This window comes from Peromyscus californicus, unplaced genomic scaffold, assembly GCF_007827085.1.
Source record: "Peromyscus californicus insignis strain IS unplaced genomic scaffold, ASM782708v3 Scaffold_6__1_contigs__length_162567912, whole genome shotgun sequence".
Taxonomy (NCBI): Eukaryota; Metazoa; Chordata; class Mammalia; order Rodentia; family Cricetidae; genus Peromyscus; species Peromyscus californicus.
This window is the reverse complement of record NW_026294584.1, coordinates 31,460,965-31,483,762: the sequence shown is the minus strand read 5'-3', so window position 1 is coordinate 31,483,762 and position 22,798 is coordinate 31,460,965. Positions and strand designations below refer to the sequence as shown.

The window sequence follows — 22,798 nt, the reverse complement described above, 5'->3', positions numbered from 1 at the left end:
CAGGGCAGTACACTCACTCCTCATATCACTGATTTTCCTGCAGCCAGAAGGCAAGGCCCACCACAGCTTTAAATTAGCTGAGAAGAAGGAGACTTTTGAGAGTTGGAAATAGGACATTGAAGTGATGCAGTAAAGCAAAGAAGGAGAAAAGGAAGTTGGACTCTCATCATGCCTACTCGTAGCCCTAGGGAAGAATCTGAAACTGAGTATGGACTGGGGGAGAGCCAAGCAACTGGGCTTTTCCACCCACTGTGAGGCACGTTGTTACTACACAACAACTATCTAAAGACACAAAATGGGCAGCCAGACCAAAATATGTGTGTGTGTGAATATATGCAGGATGTCTCGAGGATCTCGATGTCATCTAAATGTTGTAGGTCTTTTTACCAGTTTCCTGATCACTAGTGTTCTCCGAGAAGCATTGCAAGTAATTATGGCTCACTTTAACAAAACTGTGGCTGGACAGAAAGCAAATAGAACAGAGTCCATCATAGCTCATACTCAGCATTATTCCTACTATCAAATCTCAAAACAAACACAAGTCCACTTACTAAATGAGTAAAACACGTAGGAATTTCCTGTCCAGATAAACCAACTCTACTGAGTCATGTCATGTTGTGTTATCCATTTTCCCAGACCTGATTTTTTTTTCCACCTCCCACAATACAAATGACAAAATATCCTATGCTGTTTAGGCTCATTTCCAATCAACTGTACCAGACATGACCACCTCCACAGCAGCCAACCGTAGGAAGAGAGTCTAACTGAATGAGAGTCTAGGAATGTCACGGTTCCAGGATTGGAGAGTTTTCATCAAGAATAGGAAAGTCGAGTCTTAACACATGGAATGAGCTCCAAGCATAATCAACATTCCCAGGAAGACTTTTAAACAGTAAGTAACTCGTTTACTTCTTAGTCTGGGACCTCCATAAGTGTAAACTCTCTCCGGAGAAGAAAAGCCAGTATCTCAGGCTCCTAATGTCCAAATCTTCAGAACTCTCCAGAGTAAGTGTGAAGTTGACATTCATTTCAAGAATTCCCAATTGTCTAGCTTTTTGTATCAATTATCAGTAGATGTTTATTGATTCACATTAGACCCTGAACTAATATTTTTAGGGAAATCTACAAAGAATTTAATCACTCAAAAGAAGAGAGAGAGAAAGAGACAGAGAGACAGAGAGAGAGAAGGAGAGAAGGAGAGGGAGAAATAGAGAAGTAAAAAGAAAACCAAACAAGACCAATCCTAATTTTAGAAGCATCCAATGTCAAAAAAAAAAAAAAAGAGACATCGGAACTCAATTTTATTTACTTAAAATTTTTCAGTCAGGAAAATCCTGAAAGCATTCATGAAAAAGAAAAAAAAAATGTCTCCATACTGGCCACTGTGCCTAAAGATTAAACATTCCCATTGTAAAAAATGAAAACAACCCCTCAAAAAGAAAAACTAATTAGGTTGCTATGACAAGAAAAGGTCTGACAACTATGACATTATCTCAGTTAAAATGTCTATGATTGTGTTGTGCTTTAAGCAAATTAGATGTGCCAAGGAAAATTTGAATTTGCAGATGAGCTGCTTTTTAAAGTCTACAACCACCCACTGAAACTGAAAATAGAAAATGTTGCTTTCATTCACTTGAAATAGTTTACAGACAAAGAAATCAATGCACAATATCAGGAAACAAAGGCAAGACGTGTTTTGCATCCCTGAATAATTGTTTTAGTCTGACACTGCACACAGATGGCATTTGCAGACTTCAACTTCCTCAAAGAGAACCTGGAAACAGTCAATCTAGCATTAAAAAGGAATGGGCTACAGTGAGGTGGGCAGCTGATGATGCCCCAGGAGATGAAGGCCTAAGTTCTCAGGGCCTGGTCGTTTATTGACAGACAAAAGGAAATCAAACAACAAAAACCAGCTCTCCCATTGATCCAAAATAACCTTTGCTTGTTGAAAGCTTACGGGAAACAAGGCTGGAAAAACTAGAGTGAAAGACTACCAACACCTGCTAGTACTAGAAAAGACAGCAACAGGATGGCTGTCCTCCTGCAGACTAACAAAGCCATCTCTATCATATCCTACTATAAATCCCAAAAACACAAAGCAACAAGGAAACCCACAGGTATTTTATTTTTCTCCCTAAATGGTGATAGACTCTGTCCATCCTCATTAAAAATCAAGATGCTTGGGTCAGTGAGATGTCTCAGTGGGCAAAAGCACTTTTCATGCCAGCTTGATCATTGAGCTCAAACTCCTGAGCCCACAGAAGCAGAGAAGCAACTGCCAAAAGTTGTCTTCTGACCATGAATGGCATACAGTGCACACGCACACACACAAATAATAATAATAAACAAATTTTAAATGAAAAAGTTCACCAAATTCCTCAGAAGGTAACAGTGCCAATGAATCTATCCGAATTGCAATAAAGTATTTGCAAAGCCTGTCATAGTATCTATATCAAAGTATCATAAAACTTTCAAACAAAGAATTGCAAAAATGCATGACTTTAAGAAAGTGTAAAAAAGTAAACATACAAACATAAAAAAAACCACAATCCTATACTAGCTGGTGGCTATTTGTATTTAGAAAGATTCTCTTTACAAATTAAGCTTAAAATAATTTAAAATACTATTATATATGTGTATGTATATATATATATGTATGTATGTGTATATATATATATATGAGTTCTGTTTACTTTTTTTTTTTTTTTTTTTTTGGTTTTTCGAGACAGGGTTTCTCTGTGTAGCTTTGCGCCTTTCCTGGAACTCACTTGGTAGTCCAGGCTGGCCTCGAACTCACAGAGATCCACCTGGCTCTGCCTCCCGAGTGCTGGGATTAAAGGCATGTGCCACCACCGCCCGGCTCTGTTTACATTTTTAGATATGCTCCTGAAATAAAGAGGATACTGACATTCCCAGGTTTAATTCAGCAATTAATTCTCTGGAATGAGATTAGCTGATACCAGGATAAAAACTGTAACCACTGAGGTTCTGTCTGCAAAAGTAACTCTTTAGCCTCCCTCAACACATCATACTGTCAACTATTAAGTGGACAAATTACTTTTATTACTCAGTTTAGCAAACACCAAAATAAACTCCGACCTAGGGAAAATACAGCGTAACTGTCAGGATAAGACACCGACAGACATGACTGATAGAGCAGCATCGTACAAGAACAGGTGATGCTGTTGAGCCTTCTCTAGAAACAGCCAGCTTAAGGCACTTCAAACGGCGTCAGTACACAGCATTACTTGTGTCCTCACTGTACAGAGGAAGACACTGAGAAGTTCATTTTAATATACCTAAGGTCATTTAGTTGGTAAGTAGAATAAAGATTCCAGGCCAGAAAGGATAACCCCAGAGCATATGAAGAGTACTCATGCTTCCTTCCTCCAGTATAAAATATAGCAGGGTGCTGAACATGGAGGATATTTTTGGTAGGAGGCAGTGACTTGGGGAAAAGGTGTAGAGGAGAGACGATGCTGGAGAAGAAGTTGAGAAGATTTGTTCTGTGTGGTACAGAGGAATTGATGAATCTGGTGATGGCATGTGGTTTAAAAGGAGGGCTGGAATCACATAGGAGAACCAGGGAAGTTCTAAGCAAGTGGTGCTCGGAAAGAACATCAAAGAGTGAAAGACTGTCAAAGCGATGAGCAGCTAGAAAAGGAGGAAGGGCCAGGGGAAGACCCTGCTTGAGAAAGTGCATGTGGGAAAGGGCAAATAAGCCCTGTTTGCCTGCAACATACACACAAAGCAGTGGTGGGAGCTCAGACAAGACAGGAAGGTTGAGACCATATGGTGGCTAGCTTGTAACACCCAGCCAAAGAGTTTATATTTAGCTCAAAAGGCAATGAGACGTTACTGAAAATGTTTTGAGCAGGTGCTGGACATTGAGGAACATGGTCAATAAGCTAGCTCACACAAAACAATATGAATTGTATAATTCCAAAGCAAAGCTAATTTTAAATCAGGAAAATAAGACAATGACTGTTAAGGAAGAACCTGTTCAGAAGGGGCACAAATAGGGCTTTCTAAAATGACGGGAGTGTTGTCTATCTTACTTTGGGAGTTGAGATGAACCATGTTAGCTGTTTATCAACAAAGAAGAAAGGAAATTCACCCTGGAGAGCATGCCTGGATATAGAGACAGAGCAGCCTAGAGAAAAGGGGAAGGTGACTATTACAAACACCCAGAAGAATATGGAAAACCAGGAGATGGGATGTAAAGAGAAACAAAAGAACCAGTAACGTGTGTGTGTGTGTGTGTGTGTGTGTGTGTGTGTGTGTGTGTGTGTGTGTGTAAATACCTCAAGTCAGAACTGATGTAAAAGTATGTATTGTGTAAATTACAATTTCATCCCTGCCACATGGCAGGAACCAAACCTAATACTTTTTTTTAAATCTCACTCTCTCCATTTTCTATGTGTTTAATGTTGCAATTTCTATCTTGTTTACACTCTATTTCATATCAATTAAGTATATTGATGAGTGCAAAATGTGTTTGCAGCATGGCAAATTTCAGCCCTTCAGGCTGGTCACTCGATCTGTCTACTTTATGCATCATAACATTTCCAGCAGGTTAACTATTATGGTCATTTTATAGGTGAACAAACCAAAGCTAAAGGATAAGGTGCCCAAAGCAACATCATAAACCGAGGCTATCTTATTTGCCTATAAATATATATTTATAATAATAAAAAATATTAACAAAGTCAGGCTGCCAAGGGCCAACTCAGAAAAAGGATGAAAAGGTCAGTCAAAATGAACCCACAATATATTAAGAATATTCATCTCACAGGTTTCAAGAGACTACAATAGTTAGCTGGGCTTCATTCTGATAGTATACTACAGAAGCTGCCCAAAAAAAGGGGGGGCGGGGATGCGATCCTAGTACTCTAGGCATTATGAAAGAAAACTTACAGATCCATATGTATACAACATATATGTCATATACCATTTCAGGCGATTCAATCTCCATCAAATAAAAAATCATGACACTTGCAGACTTTGACAGTCATTACAGGTAATGGCACATAATTAGAATGAGTTATTAGAAATTCAAGCTCTAATTTAATTTTTAACGGTGACAAATGCTATGGTGAATCTAATTCAAGGGAGGTTTTGCTTCATCCCTTGGGATTGGAAGGAACACAGACATCTAAGAGTCTCAGGCAAGCTGGCGACCTCAGAGCATGACAGAAAAGGCTTAAAACGCAGATCTTTTTTGTTGGTTTGTTTTGTTTTTGGAGACAAACTGGCCTCTACAACTCACTCTGTAGTCCAGGCTGACCTCAAACTCACAGATATGTCTGCTTCTACCTCCCAAGCATTGGAATTAAACACGTGCATCACTACATAAGGAGATCTTGGTTCTGGATATAAAAATTCACAAATTTAAATTATTCTAGCTGAAGAAATACAAATACTTAGGCAAGAGTCGGACTGAAGTCTAATAGAATAAAGGAGTTTCCAAAGACATAAGAAAGAGAAAGAGCAACATGTGAAGGCATTTAGTAACACTGACATGAACATGAGTCTAAACTTTCTAGGTGCACACGTCCCTATCTACAGTTCTTCCTTCCTATCAATATTTTATGGGAACATTTCTTTGATAAAAATCTCACTTTCTAGTCATTTCAAATTTTTACAAATACAAATATATCCTCCAAATTCAAAATTTTATTAATAGCAGGAATTTTACCTTTTATACGACATAGTACTTTTTCTAGGAGAGTATAGTTGGCTAAGTGATGTAATTTATTCCCCTCCATATATTCTTTTGTTAATGAATTTAAAAAGCAGCTCTCACTGTCCTTGTAATTTCATAGCTAATTTCTTCACTGCTCGACCAAACTCAAGGCATAAATGAAGGAAAGGAACAAATACACCATTTTCATGAGAGCTGCTGGAAAGATACAGCTCTGCTGTGGAATAATCCTTCTGTACACTGTCAAGATTTGTCACTCAGATTGGTTTAATAAAAAGCTGATTAGCCGGTACCAGGCATGAATTATAGGCAGGACAACCAAACTAGGAAAATGATGGGAAGAAGAAGGGCAGAGTCGGGAGAGACGCCAGCCAGACACCCAGAAAGCAGGATATGTAGAAAACAAGTCATGAGCCACATGGCAGAGGGTAGATAAGAAATATGGGTTAATTTAAATGTAAGAGTTAGCTAGTAACAAGCCTGAGCTACCAGCCAAGCAATTACAATATTAAGTCTCCCTGTCGGTTATTTGGGAAGTGGCTTGAGGGACAGAAACTTCCACCTACAAAGTTCAGCTGATAAAAGAGCTTGCCACCAGGCCTGGCCACCTGGTCTAATGTTCAGATTGCATAAAATGTCATCCTGTGACCACCACATATGCACCGTGGCACGCACATTCCTATGCCCATACACAGACACATAAAATACATAAAGAAAACTCAATCACTAGGTGAAAAAAAGAACACCCATTATTAACACACACTATGTGTAAAAGTGTGCTCACAATGGATCATTTTGTACACACAGAACCAAAAAATTTAGAAGAAAACATAGAGGAAAAATCTTTATAACCTGAAAGTAAACATAACTTTTACATAGTGCATTAGAAATTGATAACTGGGCTTGATCAAAATTTAAAACTTAACATTGTGAGGAAAATACAACAAAAAACTATATACCATAAGAAAGTATTGTCAATATCTATATCTAACAATAGTATTGTATCAAAATATATGAGGAACTTTAAAACTCAGTAAGGATCTAATTTGTAAAATAAATTATTTAAATGCTATTTCATCAAAAGATGATATACAAATGACCAAAAAGTATGTGAAAAGCTACTCAATATATTTAAAAGTAAGAAAAATGCAAATTAAAATCACAGTATGCCATCACATACCCACTAAATTATATAAATTAAAAGGGCTGACAACAGCAAATATTGGCAAGAATGAAGATAAAATAAATTCTCATCTACTGCTGTAAAAAAATACATAACCATTTTGGAAAATGTGTTGGCAATTTCTCAAAAGCTGCATTTCCAGGTGTACAATTGTTGAGAAAGAAAAATGAGAACATGGGGTCTGGGGATGCAGCTTGATGGCAGACATTTACTTAAGGCACATGAGGCCCTGAGTTCAATCCACAGCGCTGCAAAGTAAAATAGCCAAATAAAATTAAATCGTGGCTAAGAAATGAAAACATGTCCACACAAGGAATTACCCCGGAGGATTTATACAGTAGCTTTATTCACAAGAACTAAAGACAGGAATAACCTCAGCCCTGACAGTCAGGTAGGCCAGTACATTCATGTCTGTTATCCAGCAAGAAAAAGAATTCTCAATAGCTGCAATAACATGGCTGACAACATTATGCTGAACAAAAGAAGTGTACATTATAGTACTCCATTTATACGAAATTATATGATTATAAACATGGGAATTGGCTGTAAAGCACAAGGGAACTCTTGGGAGTGACAGTATCATGGTCAATCTTGATTGTAATAACACTGACTACATGAATATACACATTTCATCCAACTATACATTGAAAATGAATACATTGCATGTAACATCAATAATGGTATTTTAAAAACTGATTTCCCAGGGCTGGAAAGATGGTTCAGTGGTCAAGAGCAAGTGCTGCTCTTGCAGAGGAGCCAGGTTCTGTTCCCAGCACTCACAGAGCAGCTCACAACCACCTGTGACTCCAGTTTAATGAGATCCAACACCCTCTTCTGGCTGGCCACTGGCCGCAACAGGAATGAATATCTCACACACACACACACACACACACACACACACACACACACACACACACACACACACTCAGGCAAAAATGCATAAAAATAAAAAAATAAATAATAATAAAGTGATCTTCTTTAAAGATTCTGCATATTTTATAATACAAATCTACGGAAGAACCTTTTTTCCTTTGACTCATGTGTACTGGCATAAAAATGAATTTCAAATACATAGGTTTATAGTGTCTATGCTAATTCAGTATTAAATGGCAGAAATAAGAAAAGAGATAGTATACAAGTCTAAAATATTCACTTTTTGAAACTTTATATAAAATATCTGAAGATCCCTGAGCAGTGCCTCTTTAGTCTAGAAACTACCTGTGGCAAATCTAGTTTCCTGATAAAGCCACTATTATATTTTCCATATTGCATGCTCTTTTGCAGTGTGACCTTGCCACTTACACCTTTATTACACAATGGTTCTCGTTCCCCTCTTTTTTAATCTGGCTCATCCTAGTTATTTATGTGGGCACTATAATACATGGAAGTGACTTCTGAGACCTCAGAAGCCAAACCGTAAGAAACACCACAGCTTCTACCTGATCTTTCAGAGCACTCTGTCATGGGCTATTCTTTCCAAGAATTCGGCACCATGCTGTAAGAAGCTTCAGCTACAGGAAGAAGCTAAGTGTCCACATTTCTGCCCATAGCTCCAGGAAGCTCCATGTCAACAGGTAGGAACCACATTATTCTGGACCTCTGGCTCACATGAGCCTTAAAAATGGCTACAGAAATCTGGCCATAACTGCACAAGGGACCTAAGGAGGAAAGCCATGAGTAGGGCTTGCTTAACTCAAAGAACAGTGAAAAATGGCAATACATACTTATTGTAAGCTGCTGTGTTTGGGGATTATTAGATAGTAATAGGTAACTGAATAACCATTATACTAAAATAAGCCTAGGGATGTTCAGGGGAGAAATTGCAGGTTTCTGAGGGAGGCAAGGCTAGGCTGGACCCCCTATGTGTTTTTCCTCAGGTCAGACCCAATCAAAAGCCTTTTCTCAGTCTCAAGTATTGGGTACATAGCCAGGGTGGAGGAAGTAGCAAAAGTTACAACAGTGAAGTACTGTGATTTCTCAGTCCATGTATATCCTCAACAGGCTTACTGCTGCCCAAAATATGTACAAAATCTTGAATCTTAAATACATGCTTAATTTTGAATTCAACAGGAATGCAATTTTATTTTCATGCTGTAAAGAAATTGATGACTAGAGTACCTGATCGTAATTACTGCACTTTTAAGAATGGTCATTTAACTTAGATCTGACATAGTAAAGCCATCAATATATGGAAAATTATCAACATATTTCAGTTTATCTATCCACAATAAATCTGCACTTAGTAATTAATGTCTCCCATGCTATTGCTCTTTCGTGTCATCTGGCCTTGCTCTGAAGGGTGACAAGTAAGATCTATTCATTGACATATTTCTAGCATACCAGAAATACATGAAAAACACCTCAGCCTAAAACATGTCCTTAAATCCTACGTTAACCCCATTATAATTCAACATATCCTAGTTCCAATAATCCTATAACCCAGAGCAGATCCAGGTATTAAGAACACATGTTAACTAATAAGAGCTTAGTGTATGGTGGTATCTGCCTTGCTCTGGGGTTGCCTTTTAAGAGACCAATAATGACTGACTCAACCCATTGACACTGCTGAGAACCACAATGTGACACACAGCCCACACATTTTACATCTAAGGGGACATTTCTGGAACCCTGAAGATTCCAACTTTTCCTTAATTTGATATGTTAAATTACACATTCATAGGACTACCACACTGATATGGTCAAATTTACATTGATAAAGTATTTTAAATGGTGAACAATCCAACTTAATAGGCTTAAGCCATTTCTGCAAGAGTGTTAGGACCACTTAGTGATGCCATGGGAGTGACCACAGGTAGCAAATATACAGTATTCTCCAACCCTGACCCACCTCATCCAGTTCTATGCAAACTCTTCCCATCAAAAGTGTTCTCCATGAGACTTTCAGTCTTCCTCCCAGTCTGAGGAAGTGATGGCTTCCTCTCTTTTGTTACTCTTTCCCTGCATATTATTTTACAGAGATGTCCTTTGGTAAGCCCCTCCCTTGTGCACACATCCTGGCCCTGAAAAGCCAGTTCTCCTAACACTAAAATTTCATTCAATAAGCCACAATTTAAATATACACAGCAAAACTCTGGTAGTATGTGCTACAGACACCATTTTAATGCAGCCAACTGAGAGCCCAGAATGTTTATACTTGGTACTCCTTATCTGTTTTGTCTGCCATTTCTACTTCATGTATTAAGTTGCACAATCATTTTTTAATTCACAATTATTTCTATGAGAATACAAATAAGATATAATGAAAATCTTACAACTTACCATTGTAGCACAGCAATATGACTTTTAACTAATATCACATGTGTATTTTCTAGGTAAAAACAAAAAAGTGACCATATAATTCATATGGTATCCCAAACAGTCTCAGATCGCGAGTTTAAAAAACTGACTATATTAATTATAAATGGCTAGTATAAATGTTCAAAAATACACATACCCAGTGACTTTCCTAGCTCAGAATCTCTAACAACAGGGACTATTCACATCCTGTGTAATTCCATGGGAATCCTACGAGGAAAGTTCCATATACGGTAATTTCCCTGATGGATTCCCCCCAGTTTAGACAGGATACAAATCTGGTCCACTGTAGCAATGAAAACAACAAGCCACTGAACGCTTGTGTGATTTTTGTTGAACAAACTATAGGCGACCCCTTAGGGAGTCCAACAGTGGGGTGAAGGTAAGAAGCCAATGGATATTTTCATTCTGCTTTTGAGCTAGGGAAGAAACATGGAAATATCCACAAAAGCAATTTACTCCTGTCTTCCTTTAAAATATCCTCTTGGTTCTAAAGATACAATGTTAACTATCAACAGAGAAAAAACTCAAAAAGAAATCTCACATCAGACCTTGTTGTTAGAATGAAAGTAGACAGAGTAAAGCAAGTCAAAAATGTTGCATGGACCTTAACATTCCAAGCTCCTACATGAACTTATCTCAACATAAATCCCTGTAAGCCACATTAGCTTTCATATATCTATATGCTTTAGTTGTCTGTGCACCCTACTTATCTAAAGCCATGCAATAATATTTTTCTCTTACATACATGTTCTAAGTGCAGACTTGGGAGTTTAGTCCAACCCCAGTTAAGCATTTCTACTTTTGCTTTGAGATGAAAGCATCTAAAATCCAATAGAGCTCAAGACTAGCAGCCAGATCAATGTTGTAAGAAAGGAAAATAGCTGGTGTTCCTAAATTACCTAGTTACATATGGCAAATACTAAAGGGAAAATAAGTATAGTTCTAAAATGTCCAACATACTAACAGCAAAAAAAAAAAAAAAAAAAAAAAAAAAAAAAAAAAAAAAAAAAACAGTTCTAACAGTTCTTGATAATAACTAGGTGTTTATATTGAGAAATGGTCCATTTTAAAGGTGATCTGGGGCAGCCATAGCCCCTATTCATACTTCAACTTATTCACACATGTTACAGTAAAACAACAGACCCAAGTTCAACCTTACATATAGCCAGCTGTCAAGAAGGTCCCGGGGTGCACATAAAAGAGTGTGACTTGTTTCCTTACCAGATGCACTTCATCCCAGAAGCTTCGTGACCTAATGTTACGGGGTGTATTCATTTGATTATCTTCCATACAACTGCTCAAAATCAAAATTTTTGAGAATCTCCTTGTTCTCAGTAGCATGACATCATGGTTGCTATTACTCCTAACCTGTCAGTTCCAACTTAATTAATAGATCTATAATTAAAGTAATGGCAACAGGTGACCTTTGGTGCCCATCACAGACCAATTATATGAGTAACATCCCACAGATCTCTCTCATTACCCCTCCAGGTGATGCAGGCAAACTAAAGAGAGAACTCTGGACGGCCTGCCGTCACCTCATCGCGGCTAAGATAGATGGCCAAGTCTCACACTAGTTACCATTTTGTTGGTACTCTGGTGGTTTCCTCCATGCCTCACAAATGCCTAAGTCTAGAATTTCTCTTTGCAGATCTGTAGCAAAATGTGGAAGGGGGATTCAAGGATGCTGTTTTCCTTGGGGATATCCTATTTCTCAGCAGGTAAGGTACTAATCTAATAAGGCAGGTGCTTCGGGAGACTCATTAATGTATCAGGGCACAATTCCCACCACTGCATACCTTAAACGGTCCCTTCATTGGCACCCTTGAGAAATAAAAAAAGTTATATACTGGGGGGGGGGGGGGGCGGGGGGCAGGGACTGAGCCCAGGCAATACTAATCGAATAATGTGCATTACAGTTAAAACATCTATTCTTTGAAGAATAACCAGCTTTATGAGGAAGAGTGTGACCAAAGGGCAGCAGTGGAAATAGTTTTCCTCACTTGATAAACAGAAAAGGTAAACTGTTTTTCTCCTGTTACCAATTTTCTTTACTTCACAAAAGCTGAAATTTTGTTTTCCTCTTAAACAGTTTCTAAGAATTTTTTTTTTAATTTTGCAGAATTCTACTGATTGTTCTATATAAACTTCATTAAACCAAGTTAAGTACTCCAAATATGCATCTAACGATTGCTTTACTCAATAAAACTTTGTTGATAGCATTTTCTTCTTACATGTAAATTATTCTGACCCCTACAAACTAAAATTGCATTTATTCAAAACTAACAAAGAATAAAAGCATTAGTCCCATTTTTAGACACAAATAATTTCAGTAAAGAAAAAATGTATTAGAATACATCATATGGTAACAGAGTGACAGGACACCTCAGAGCAATTATCCTTCCCACCTCATCATGATGAGTCTCCTAACACTACAGACAACTTCACGTCAAAGAGAGGCCTAAGGAGATAATGGTCAGTCAACACGACTACAGGAATTAATATCCACAAGTCAGGAAGACGAGACAGGACTGTTAGAGACAGAGGATGGAGCGATGCGAGTGGGCTGGGAAGAGAAGAGTGTTAGCCTAGTATGGAGGAATTCCTAGGTTGAATCACTTACACTGTAAAAACAGACAAAAAATTAAATAAAATAAACTATATCATACATTATGCAGACTTATTAATTATTTCTACATGATGATGTAAGTCTCTAACTTGTGAGACATTTGCTCTTTCAGGTAAATTTTTGTCATTTAATAAGACTATTTACTTTTATTTAGGGGTTGTCTAGGAGGGAGGGTTACTTAAGATAAACAACATCTTGGTGAGATAGAAATAAAATAATGTAGAATGCAGGCACTACAGACACCTGACCTCAAAAATCTAAGACATAAAATCAACTTAATTATATATTCAACAAGTAAACAATGAAGATGTGTTCCCTTTGTCTTATCTTAAAAAACAAGAAGCAAGAAAGAAAATTTAAAAGAGCCATTAACAATGAGTCTGGGAAGACACAAATCAGAATGGTGATTATCACTTGGCCGGGGAAGAAGTAATAATGAATGGCAAGACCATAATACTTCCTGAGGAAACAGAAGTGTTCCATATCTCCATCCAGGTAGGGGTTCTGCCAGTACAAACATGGGTACAAACGCTTAGAAGCCATACTAAGACTTATCCATCCTATGATACGTCAATCATACCTCAGTTTAAACAACAGTCAACTAAGGAAGGCTGAGAGTAGGAGAAACCGTCTTCCCCAGGGAAGAACATACCCATTGGTTATCCAGTACCAAATGGTCAGCCTTGAAAACATAAACACAAGTAACATCATAGAGACAGAGCAGGCTGTATTTAGGCATTTAGAAATAAATATATACAGAGACATATACATAAATGCATGTTAACAACAATTAATGAACAAAAGAAGTCATAAATTTGAAAGAGAGCAAGGAAGGGTATGTATACAGGAAGAGTTGGAGGGAGGAAAAGGAAGGGGGAAATGATGTAAGTATTTTATATTCTAAAAAAAAAAAACAAAGGAAAGAATTTTTAAAGTAAAAAATCTGATACAAGTAAGGCACAGCATCCTGAAGTCAAGAATAGACACCCCCATCTCTGAAGGAGACTTCTCCTAGTGTTTCTAGGACCTGCCCCCCCCCCCAACTGCAGGCAAGCTGGCTAAAGACTTCCTAAGACAGTTCTGGAAGAACACCAAAGTTGGGCTGGGAGGCTCCTTCCAAACTAATTAAAACCTCAGAGAGTACTACTTCCTGCATGTTCTGAACGTGGAGAGTTTTCGGGCCCACAAAACAACACCAAGGTAAAGTAATGAAGGTAAAGGGCTACAGGCAAAGCAAATGCTCAGCGTAGACACACTTAGCGCACAGAACCTCCTCATCTGAAAGAAGACAGTCATCTAATCCTAAATGCCCACAGGGAGCATGGATACCTGTGGGCTTCTAGTGACAAGCCAGAGATAAGCATTAATCCTCAGTCAAAGCAAAAAGGTTCTCAGTCAAAGCAAAACTGCTAAAACCTTGCAGGACAGTGGTCTGTGCGCTGACTAGTACTGAGTTCCGTTCCATAACGGTAGCCATGGAGACCAAAAGCAGTTTTCAAATATACCAGATAGCACATGGGTGAGACTATCAAAAGATAAGATTTGATGGTGAAAAAAAAAACAACAAAAAACAACTGTATCTATTTGGAAAAACAGGCCAGACAATGGAAGGGACCCTGGTATAAGAGCCCAACAACGCATTTCAACTGCTTCTAACAGCACTAATTTTCCTGTAACACACAGTATAAATATTTCTGTCCTCACCGAGGGTCTTACATCAATTAAATTCCATTACTGAAATGAGAAACTGGAAGATCTCTGCCACTGAAAGATGTTTCTTGGATGACAAGAATTCCAAATGTACCATTAAATGAATTTTAAAATATTTTCAAATTATTAAGAAACATGTGTTGAATGGACACTAAATCTCACTATTAGTCTGTCTTGAACTTGACTACAAAATATGGTAGCACTGGAAATGGGAGGCTTCAGCAATAAAACAACAAAAAATGAGCTTTTTTAAAGTCAGTCAAGAAACAAAAGAACTGAGGGTTATTAGCTCTCTTCAAATGCTATTTCTCTACAATAATCAGCCACTATTCAACAGTCACATGGACGGCTGTGACCAGAAAGTTAGGGTCAAATTACAAATTCATCAGAAATAGATTTCCTCAATGTCCTGCCTTAACCCAGCCCCCTTCTCCCCTGCAAAGCCAGGCCAGTAGGTCAAATCTCTAGACATTCATAACTGTCACTTTTGCTTACAGATGATGGTGAAATATTCTGCAGAGCCTGTACAACCTCACTGACAAGCTATGTTACTTCACATCAAACATTAAATGGCTCTCAGCTAGGTTGACTATCACCATTTTTTAAATACCTGGTTAGTGTGTCTACAACTGCTGTCCAGCCCAGCCCAGTGTGCTGGGCCTGCTCTGCACCAAAGCAATTTCACTGTGTAAGTTTAAAACGTATACAATGCTGCCATTCTGTGATGTTAGCCAACATACCAAAATTGAAACCACTGTGAAAAAAGCACTCTCTCTCAAGTAGAAAGCTATTTATTGTTCTTCTTAAACCTACATGTAATGTCTACCCATGTGTTTTTGTAAAAATATGGAGGAAGATATATAAAGACACCTTTATCTCTCCTTGGATGAAAAATGCAAGCCCTTATCTTGCAAACACTGTCATCTCAGAGTCTTCCAGCACCTATTTTAGGGTTTAAGGACATTAGGAGCCTCCAACAATGGATCAGTGACAGGCCAGATCCCATCAATTAGCAAGGTCTGAGAGGCTGCCTGCATCCTGTCTTACCTCCTCCCTCTTGGAGGCCTCGTTTTGACCACATTGACAAGCCTGCCTTTAAGAATGAATAATCCCTTCAGGGAAGTCTCTTACCCAAGACCAATTCTTCTGTGATTAGAGGCAAATGCAAATATTATGAACCTGAGGCTGAGTGACATGAACTCAAGCCAGGGCAACCCTGACAGCACACAATTCTATAGAAGAGAAGTAGGATCCATTTACTTACATGAGGATTCAGTACCAAACATGGCTGGCTCCAGAAGCTGCTTTTAAAAAAAAAAATTAGAAGAAAGGAAAGAAAAGGAAAAAGGAAGTAAGAAAACGTAAGATGTGCATGTGCTCCTGAGAACGGAGAGATGAGCTGGCTACACAGCAGGGGTCATGAAGCCAGACAATGCAGTCCGAGCTATGTCCAGCTGCCAGATTCTCCTCTAAGGGCTTCAGCTTTCTCTCGAGAGTGGAAAGCAAGGTCTCCTACACCATCCCAAACCGAAGAGCTGCTTTTCAAAATCCACAAGGCAAAGAAAGGCCCACGCGGCTGTTGAGGGATGCAGTGAGGCAGGGCTAGGTAGCTAGCGCAAGGCAGGTCTGCGAGCAGCAGCGCGGATACTGCAATCCTCAGCCCTGCTGGAGCAGTAAGACAATAGCAGGGCTTATGCATACGCCGGATGACGTCAGGGACACTGCACAGACGGAAGGCTGCTGCTTGAACCAGAGGCTCCAGGGTTTCAGAGGAGCAGCGCGATTCAAAAGGGAATTCCTTTGTCATAAAATGCACAAGACCAAAAACCACAAGCACATTCCCCCTCCTGAAGAGCTCTTCATCCTGTGATGCCACTCAGCAAGGGACCTCAGAGAAATTTAAACACTGGCCTTCTACCAACCAACCACAACGATATGCGGATCAGGGATGTTGGTTCATTACAGCAAATAAAGCTTTGCAGCAGAATTAACGAGTATCAGAAACGAAAAAAAAAAAAATCTACATTTAAATGTAATTACAGAAGAGTTCAAGACTATTTTCTCTAAATTATGGTAGGCTGACATCAAAGGATGTATATTTAATCACAAATAGATGAAGAGATGCATGCTAAATACCTGTGGAGCACTTAAGTGCACATGACTGTGTTAGTGAAATAACAGTGTAAGTGGTTGGCACACAACCTCAAATAGAAGAGGTTACACCTTTACTTATTGGCAAATATTATTCAAATATGAAAACCACAGATTTGTGTGCACATATTTCTCCCCTTATTCCTCCTGCCTTATTTTAAATTTTACCTTTTGAAAATTTCCGTCATTTTCAGAGCAACTTGGGCATTTTAAGGCTGTGTTAAATACCTGTGTACACTTATGGATGAACGGGCATTTATGACTAACATATTTCTTCTTAATCTACACAAACAAAAATAATTGAAAATAATACCAATATGCTTCTCGACTCACTGAGCACATAAAAGTCTTCCTGTATTATCTGATTTTACTCCTCTAAATCTAGTTTTAAAAACACATATTAAAAGTATGTGGACTTTCCTTAGAGTGCCTACTCAACACAAATAAAGACAGAAATTTGTTTCCATGTTTTAAAAATCCTCAACTGTACAAAAAGAGTATTGTGTGCATAATGCAACACTTTAAAAGTCATATAAGAAGGAAGTTCAAGAGTTCAAGACTCCTCTCCACCCATTCTCAACATGCATACCTTTTTCAATAATTTCTTTTGTTTACAAAGAACTAACTGTCTTAACATGGATACAGCCTTTAAACATTAAATTTATGACAGGAATGTGGAACTGAAAATTACCACCCAAAAAATAGCATTCGTAGTTCCTCTGGTTATTAGCTGTACATGTGCCTCATCATCTTAGCTGCTTGCATAATAGTTCACTGTGTTCACTGTACAGTTCACTCAAGGTAAAGTAGCTTAGCATACTGAAAACACTGAACCAATCTGCATAGTGAGGTGAACAAAGCTGGTGCTGCAGCAAAGAATATCAATATGTAATGTTTGTTTACTGTGTGTCGGGCACTACGTGGGACTTTACACGCACTCATTCATTTAATCTTTCTGACTCCATGAAGAGTGCTAGTGCCTCCATCTGAAAGTTAACCTGCCCAGGTGGTGAAAGCAGTAAGCATTATGCCGACATTCAAATCCAGAGCAAAGCCGTTAACCTGAACACTGCGATACCTCTTGAGAAATGAACTAACAGTTGTCAAAATTATAGAGCATTTTAAAAGCTCAAATGAGAGGAAGGGAAAACAAATGAGTAGAAAAGGTAGATAGAGATTTAAAAAAAAAAGTCACCAAAGAAAACTGAAAAGTTACAGAAGCACTAAAAATTTCATTATCAATTAAACTGTAAATATATAAAAATGTCTCCCTGCAAAAAAAGCTGTCGAGCCACAGCCAAGGGTGAATGTTAATAATGTTGAGATGTATCTGCAGCAAGTGGCAATGAGTAATAAAGTTGTGAAACCTTAAAATCAAAGGTTATCTTATGTGAGCAATTTATTTAGTTGCTTACTTTTACCTTGGGAAAGATCTACTTCCGCAAGTACTTGTATACTTGTATACAAGATCTTGTATATGGAGTCACTCAAATAATGGATGGATATGGTCTAAAAAAAATTAGAGAAAGTGGAGAAGAAGGTGATCCCCTAAGGATGAGAAACTTGCCAACAAAGGCCATGATGATCTATATGCAACAACTACTTTACCAACTACCTAGCTCCTTGTTTGAGCTCATACATGAGCTGAATGCACATATCACAGATCAGTATCTCTTTTTGGCACAGGGTTATAGGAATTAGGTTAAAGGTTATAATGTTTTTCAAGAAATTTTCTTTTTAGATAATCTTAGGGGCACCAGTCTGCTAAAAACTTTAGGCATCTAACATATCAACAACATTGGACAGAATTCATACCACATGACTCATGTGACCTGGAGGATTGGGGGGGGGGGGGTTCTAAACACTTTAGAAAGTTTAAGTGCTGATCACTGAGTACTCCTCACTGACAAAAATCATTTCAGAAGTTCATTTGCTGAAATTTTCTCCTCTTGTACACTCAGAGAATAAGCCCAAATTTCAATGTGTTGCCTAAAAAAAATGTAAAGGAAGCAAAACTGATTTGAAGTTCCTAAACTCTCTACTTCTCCCCGCACCCCGCCAAAAATAAAAGGTCACAAAAATAGATTTTAAAACCAAAGTAATCTTTGAATTCATTTTGTCTAATTATTAATGCCTAATACTTTACCCTTCCACTCACAAACACAGTATTGCTAATTTCAGGATAAAATTAGCAGTGAGGGCCAGCAAGATGAGTAGGTGATAAAGTATTTTCTGCACAAGCCTGAGGGCCTGAGTGAGTTCAATCTTAGAAGCCATGTAAAGGTGGAAAAAGAGAACTAGCTCCACAAACTTGACCTCTGACTTCCACGTGAACATCATGGTACATGTTCCCACACTCACAGATAGCACAAGTACATGTCATACTAACAACAAGAAATTTTTTAATTCAGTTTTTTTAAATTAGAGATCTGATTTATAAGTAAATTGAAATTAACAATGAGAGAAAATGCTAATAGTCCAAATAATTTTTTGTTCAAAATAATCATCATAAGGGGCTGGGGGGATGGTCCAGTGGTTAAAGCAATCTGTCGAGCTACTAATCATACCCGGGAGCTCCTGGTCCAATCCAGAGAAGCCCCACTTCAATGAACACAATGGAGAGTGACTGAAGAAGACTCCTACATCTACCTTGGACCTTCACATGCATACACAGGCAAAAATGAACATGCACACCACAACCACATGCATACCAAAGAAAGAAGGAAATATCACAAAATTGGAAACATTCTGGTAAATATAACTGAAATTTTTTAAATTAATTATTCTATTTAATTCTTTAACACTGTGTGTGAGAGCACATGATGGAGGGGCACAAGCCACAGTGCACATGTGAAGGTCAGAAAATCTTGGTGAAATTGGCACTCTCTTACCTACCTGTGGATTCCAGAGACCAAACATGGGTTGCCAGGCTTGAATGGCATGTGCTTTTACCTGATGCGCCAGTAACGGAAGTCAGAAAGCACTTTTAAAAGGAACCTCGTGTACATATTTATTTCTCTTTCCTGGGAGCCCGCTGCTTTATTCAATGGGCACAGTATGAACTAATACCTTTCTCCCTAGAGCTTACTCTAATCCTAGTTGATGGGACAGAGACACAGATATGCAGTGTATAAGTGGGTGTGTATATTACGAAGATAGATAGGCAGGAATCGGAGGAAATGGGATGAAAGGCAGTGCATTTTAGCAACATTTCCAGGTGGGTCCTGAAAAGGTGACATTTCAACAGTGATTTGAAACAGAAGGGTGAAGCCTTATGAACAGCATGGAACCATGTGAAAGAAATGGCAAGTCCAGAAGCAGGAGTCATGTGGTCCCTTAGATGTTTTTTTTTTTTTTTCCAGCAGATCTATTATTAAGTTACCAAGTATCAGTTTTCTGTTGGAAGCTACCCCTTTGAGTGTTCTAAAAGTGTGATTTAGGAGGAGGGGGGTCACATTGAACTGTGCTGATGGCACAGTGCAGCCTCTATTCCTACACGAAATAATTGACTGTCCAGAACCTGAAAACATGACTTGCTCTCTTCAAATGTAGTGAACTAAATGCACCCATGTCTGAAAATGAGTAAAGTAAAATAATAATGGAAGATAATATTTAAAATAGCTTCCTTCTATGTCAGATAGTTAATCTAACGAATGCATTTATTAATATGACAGAACTTAAACCCTATATTCTTTCAAATATTTAAACTGTCATATCTTAATTTCCACCTTTCTCTCCTTTTAAAGTTTTTCTTAGTATCTCCCTTGATATCTACGTGTTTAAAAAAATCTATCTTAAAAAATCAATTATGCAAATATAAAGCATTACTCAAAAACAACAGAGAAGTATATTAATGGCAATATAAAAGCAACTAAAAATGAAAGACTTAGGACTTCTAGTATCGGGAAGGAGGTACAGTTTTATTACTGAAAGCATACTCAGGTAGGCAAGATGGTTCAGCAGGAAAACCATTGGCCATCAAGCCTAGTGACCTGCATTCCATGCCCAGAACCTATGTGAAGTGAAAGAAGAATCAACACCATACAGTTGTCCTCTGACCACAGGTGCACAGGTGACTGTAGGGACATGCACACCTGCAATCACACAAATACACATCACACACACACACACACACACACACACACACACACACACACACACACACATTTCCACACAATAACAATAAAGTTTTCAAAAGTTTAAAGCATGCTTAAAGGAAGGTTGTCTGTTAAAATGTTACAAAGTTGGCTGTTTTTCATTGAGCTTTGAGGTATGCTCCTTCCTATTTCAATGCAATATGCTACAGAGAGTGAATCTTCTAAAATCTAGGTAAAATTTAGTGTCCCAAATAAACTTAGGCTATATTTTAGATTTTCTCTAAAGCAAGTACAAGTACATCTCATGTGCTGTGCTGTGTGTGTGTGTGTGTGTGTGTGTGTGTGTGTGTGTGTGTATGTGTGTGTGTGTGCTTTCTTTTCCTACCACCAGTATATCAAGACTTTTGTGCCACAACTGTGTATAAATGTTATTTTCTGTATGGCATAACCTGCACTCAAATGCTTGACTTTAAACTTTTGACCCAGAGAAAAGAAATGTGAGTTCATTGTGGGTTGCAGTTTAAGTCTCTATGAATATGACTCAAACTGATCCAGAAGAGACAGGGGGTATGTCCAAGAAACTCCATTGCATGCTTATCTGAAATTAGTCACAATGTGTATATACCTAATTCACACATATTTAAGGAATAAACTGGTGTATACTTTTAAACTTACATAATGCAACACAATTTTAAAAGAGCAAATTTAACTATTGTCTTTAAAGTAGTTCTATATAGTCAGAATCTATTCTAAATTTCATTTTACCTGTATATTCCACAATGAAGATGTCTCAAAGCACAACTGTATCACCACAGAACCAAACCACTGCCTGAAACGGAGCATGCCCGGAGGAAGCCTGCCTTGTGCTGCTCACACACGCTTCTGCTTATCTCAACTCAGCAGGAACAGCTGTGGCCCTGCACCCCTGTGGCTGTTTTTGTGAAGTTATCTTTAGAAAAGTCTCTCCAATTCCTATTTGTTTCCTGTCATTTTAGGTTAAAATCGAGGGTTGGGGGAGGGGGGTAACTCTCTAATTTCTCTAAGTGAAATAAAAAAAAAAATACAGGCTATTGATTACGTGCCCTAGTTCTCAGTGTTATGAAGTCACACACTGAAAGGAGTCAGTGTTCAAGCATCTGGTCACTGTGTTCAGTCATTTCATGGTATGTATATACAATTGATCCATTTAAACACTATCTTGACAAAAACCTAGTAAACCTAATAAAGGTGATAAAACAATCACTGAAGCAAATCTAGAACCTAAGACTGCCAACTCATTTGCCCAAGTCCTGAAATAGATTTCACCTGGTAAGGCATATGGTCATTACCGAGACAGCTCTGTCTGGTATGGTCTTTAATGTCACATTGGCAAACACCGTGAGCCATCTTTTCCTTCACTGCCAATTGACGATTTTTTTAAAATGTTTTTCAAAACAGGGTCTCTCTGTGTAGCTCTAGCTATCCTGGAACTTGCTTTGTAGAACAGGCTAGCCTCGAACTCAGAGATCCACCTACCTTTGCCTCCCAAGTGCTGAGATTAAAGGTGTATGCCACCACCTCCTGGCCCTTCACTGCCAGTTGTTATGATCTAGAGTACATGGCTACTCTATCTTGATAGGATTATTTACCTTTCCTAATGATAAGACAAAAAAATATTTTTTTCCACAATTTTCCTTCCTTTTCCAAGCAACTTGAACATCTGCCTATTCACAATTTAGGGTTATCAAATAAATACCAAAATTTCAGCTATTTGCTTTGTTTTGTTTTTTGAGACAGGGTCTCACAATGGAGCCTTGGCTGGCCTCAAACTTGCAATGTATAGACTAGGCTGGCCTTGAACTCACAGAGATCCACCTACCTGTGCCTCAGAAGTGCTGGGATTATAAAATTGCAGCTACTTTGAAGAAAACATGGCACTGATTGCTAAGGCAGTACGTCGTAAGAGCCAGAGGTGGTGGAGACAGTGAGGAACCTATCTTCCGGGCACAGCAGGGCCATCGCGC

At 38.3% G+C, this 22,798-nt stretch overlaps 1 protein-coding gene across 3 annotated transcripts in view; it reads right to left on the bottom strand.

The window, feature by feature from the left end:
• Nucleotides 1-22,798, bottom strand: part of St7 (suppression of tumorigenicity 7) — a 246,569-nt gene that overhangs the window by 179,373 nt on the left and 44,398 nt on the right. The window contains exon 1 of one of the 3 annotated variants that reach the window (XM_052720458.1): nucleotides 15,812-16,300. The exons of the other annotated variants lie outside the window; for them this stretch is intronic. Within the exon in view, the coding sequence (XP_052576418.1) occupies nucleotides 15,812-15,833 (22 nt within the window). The 5' untranslated portion in view covers nucleotides 15,834-16,300. Of the gene's footprint in view, nucleotides 1-15,811; nucleotides 16,301-22,798 lie in introns of those variants that run through there. 3 annotated transcript variants of the gene reach the window in all.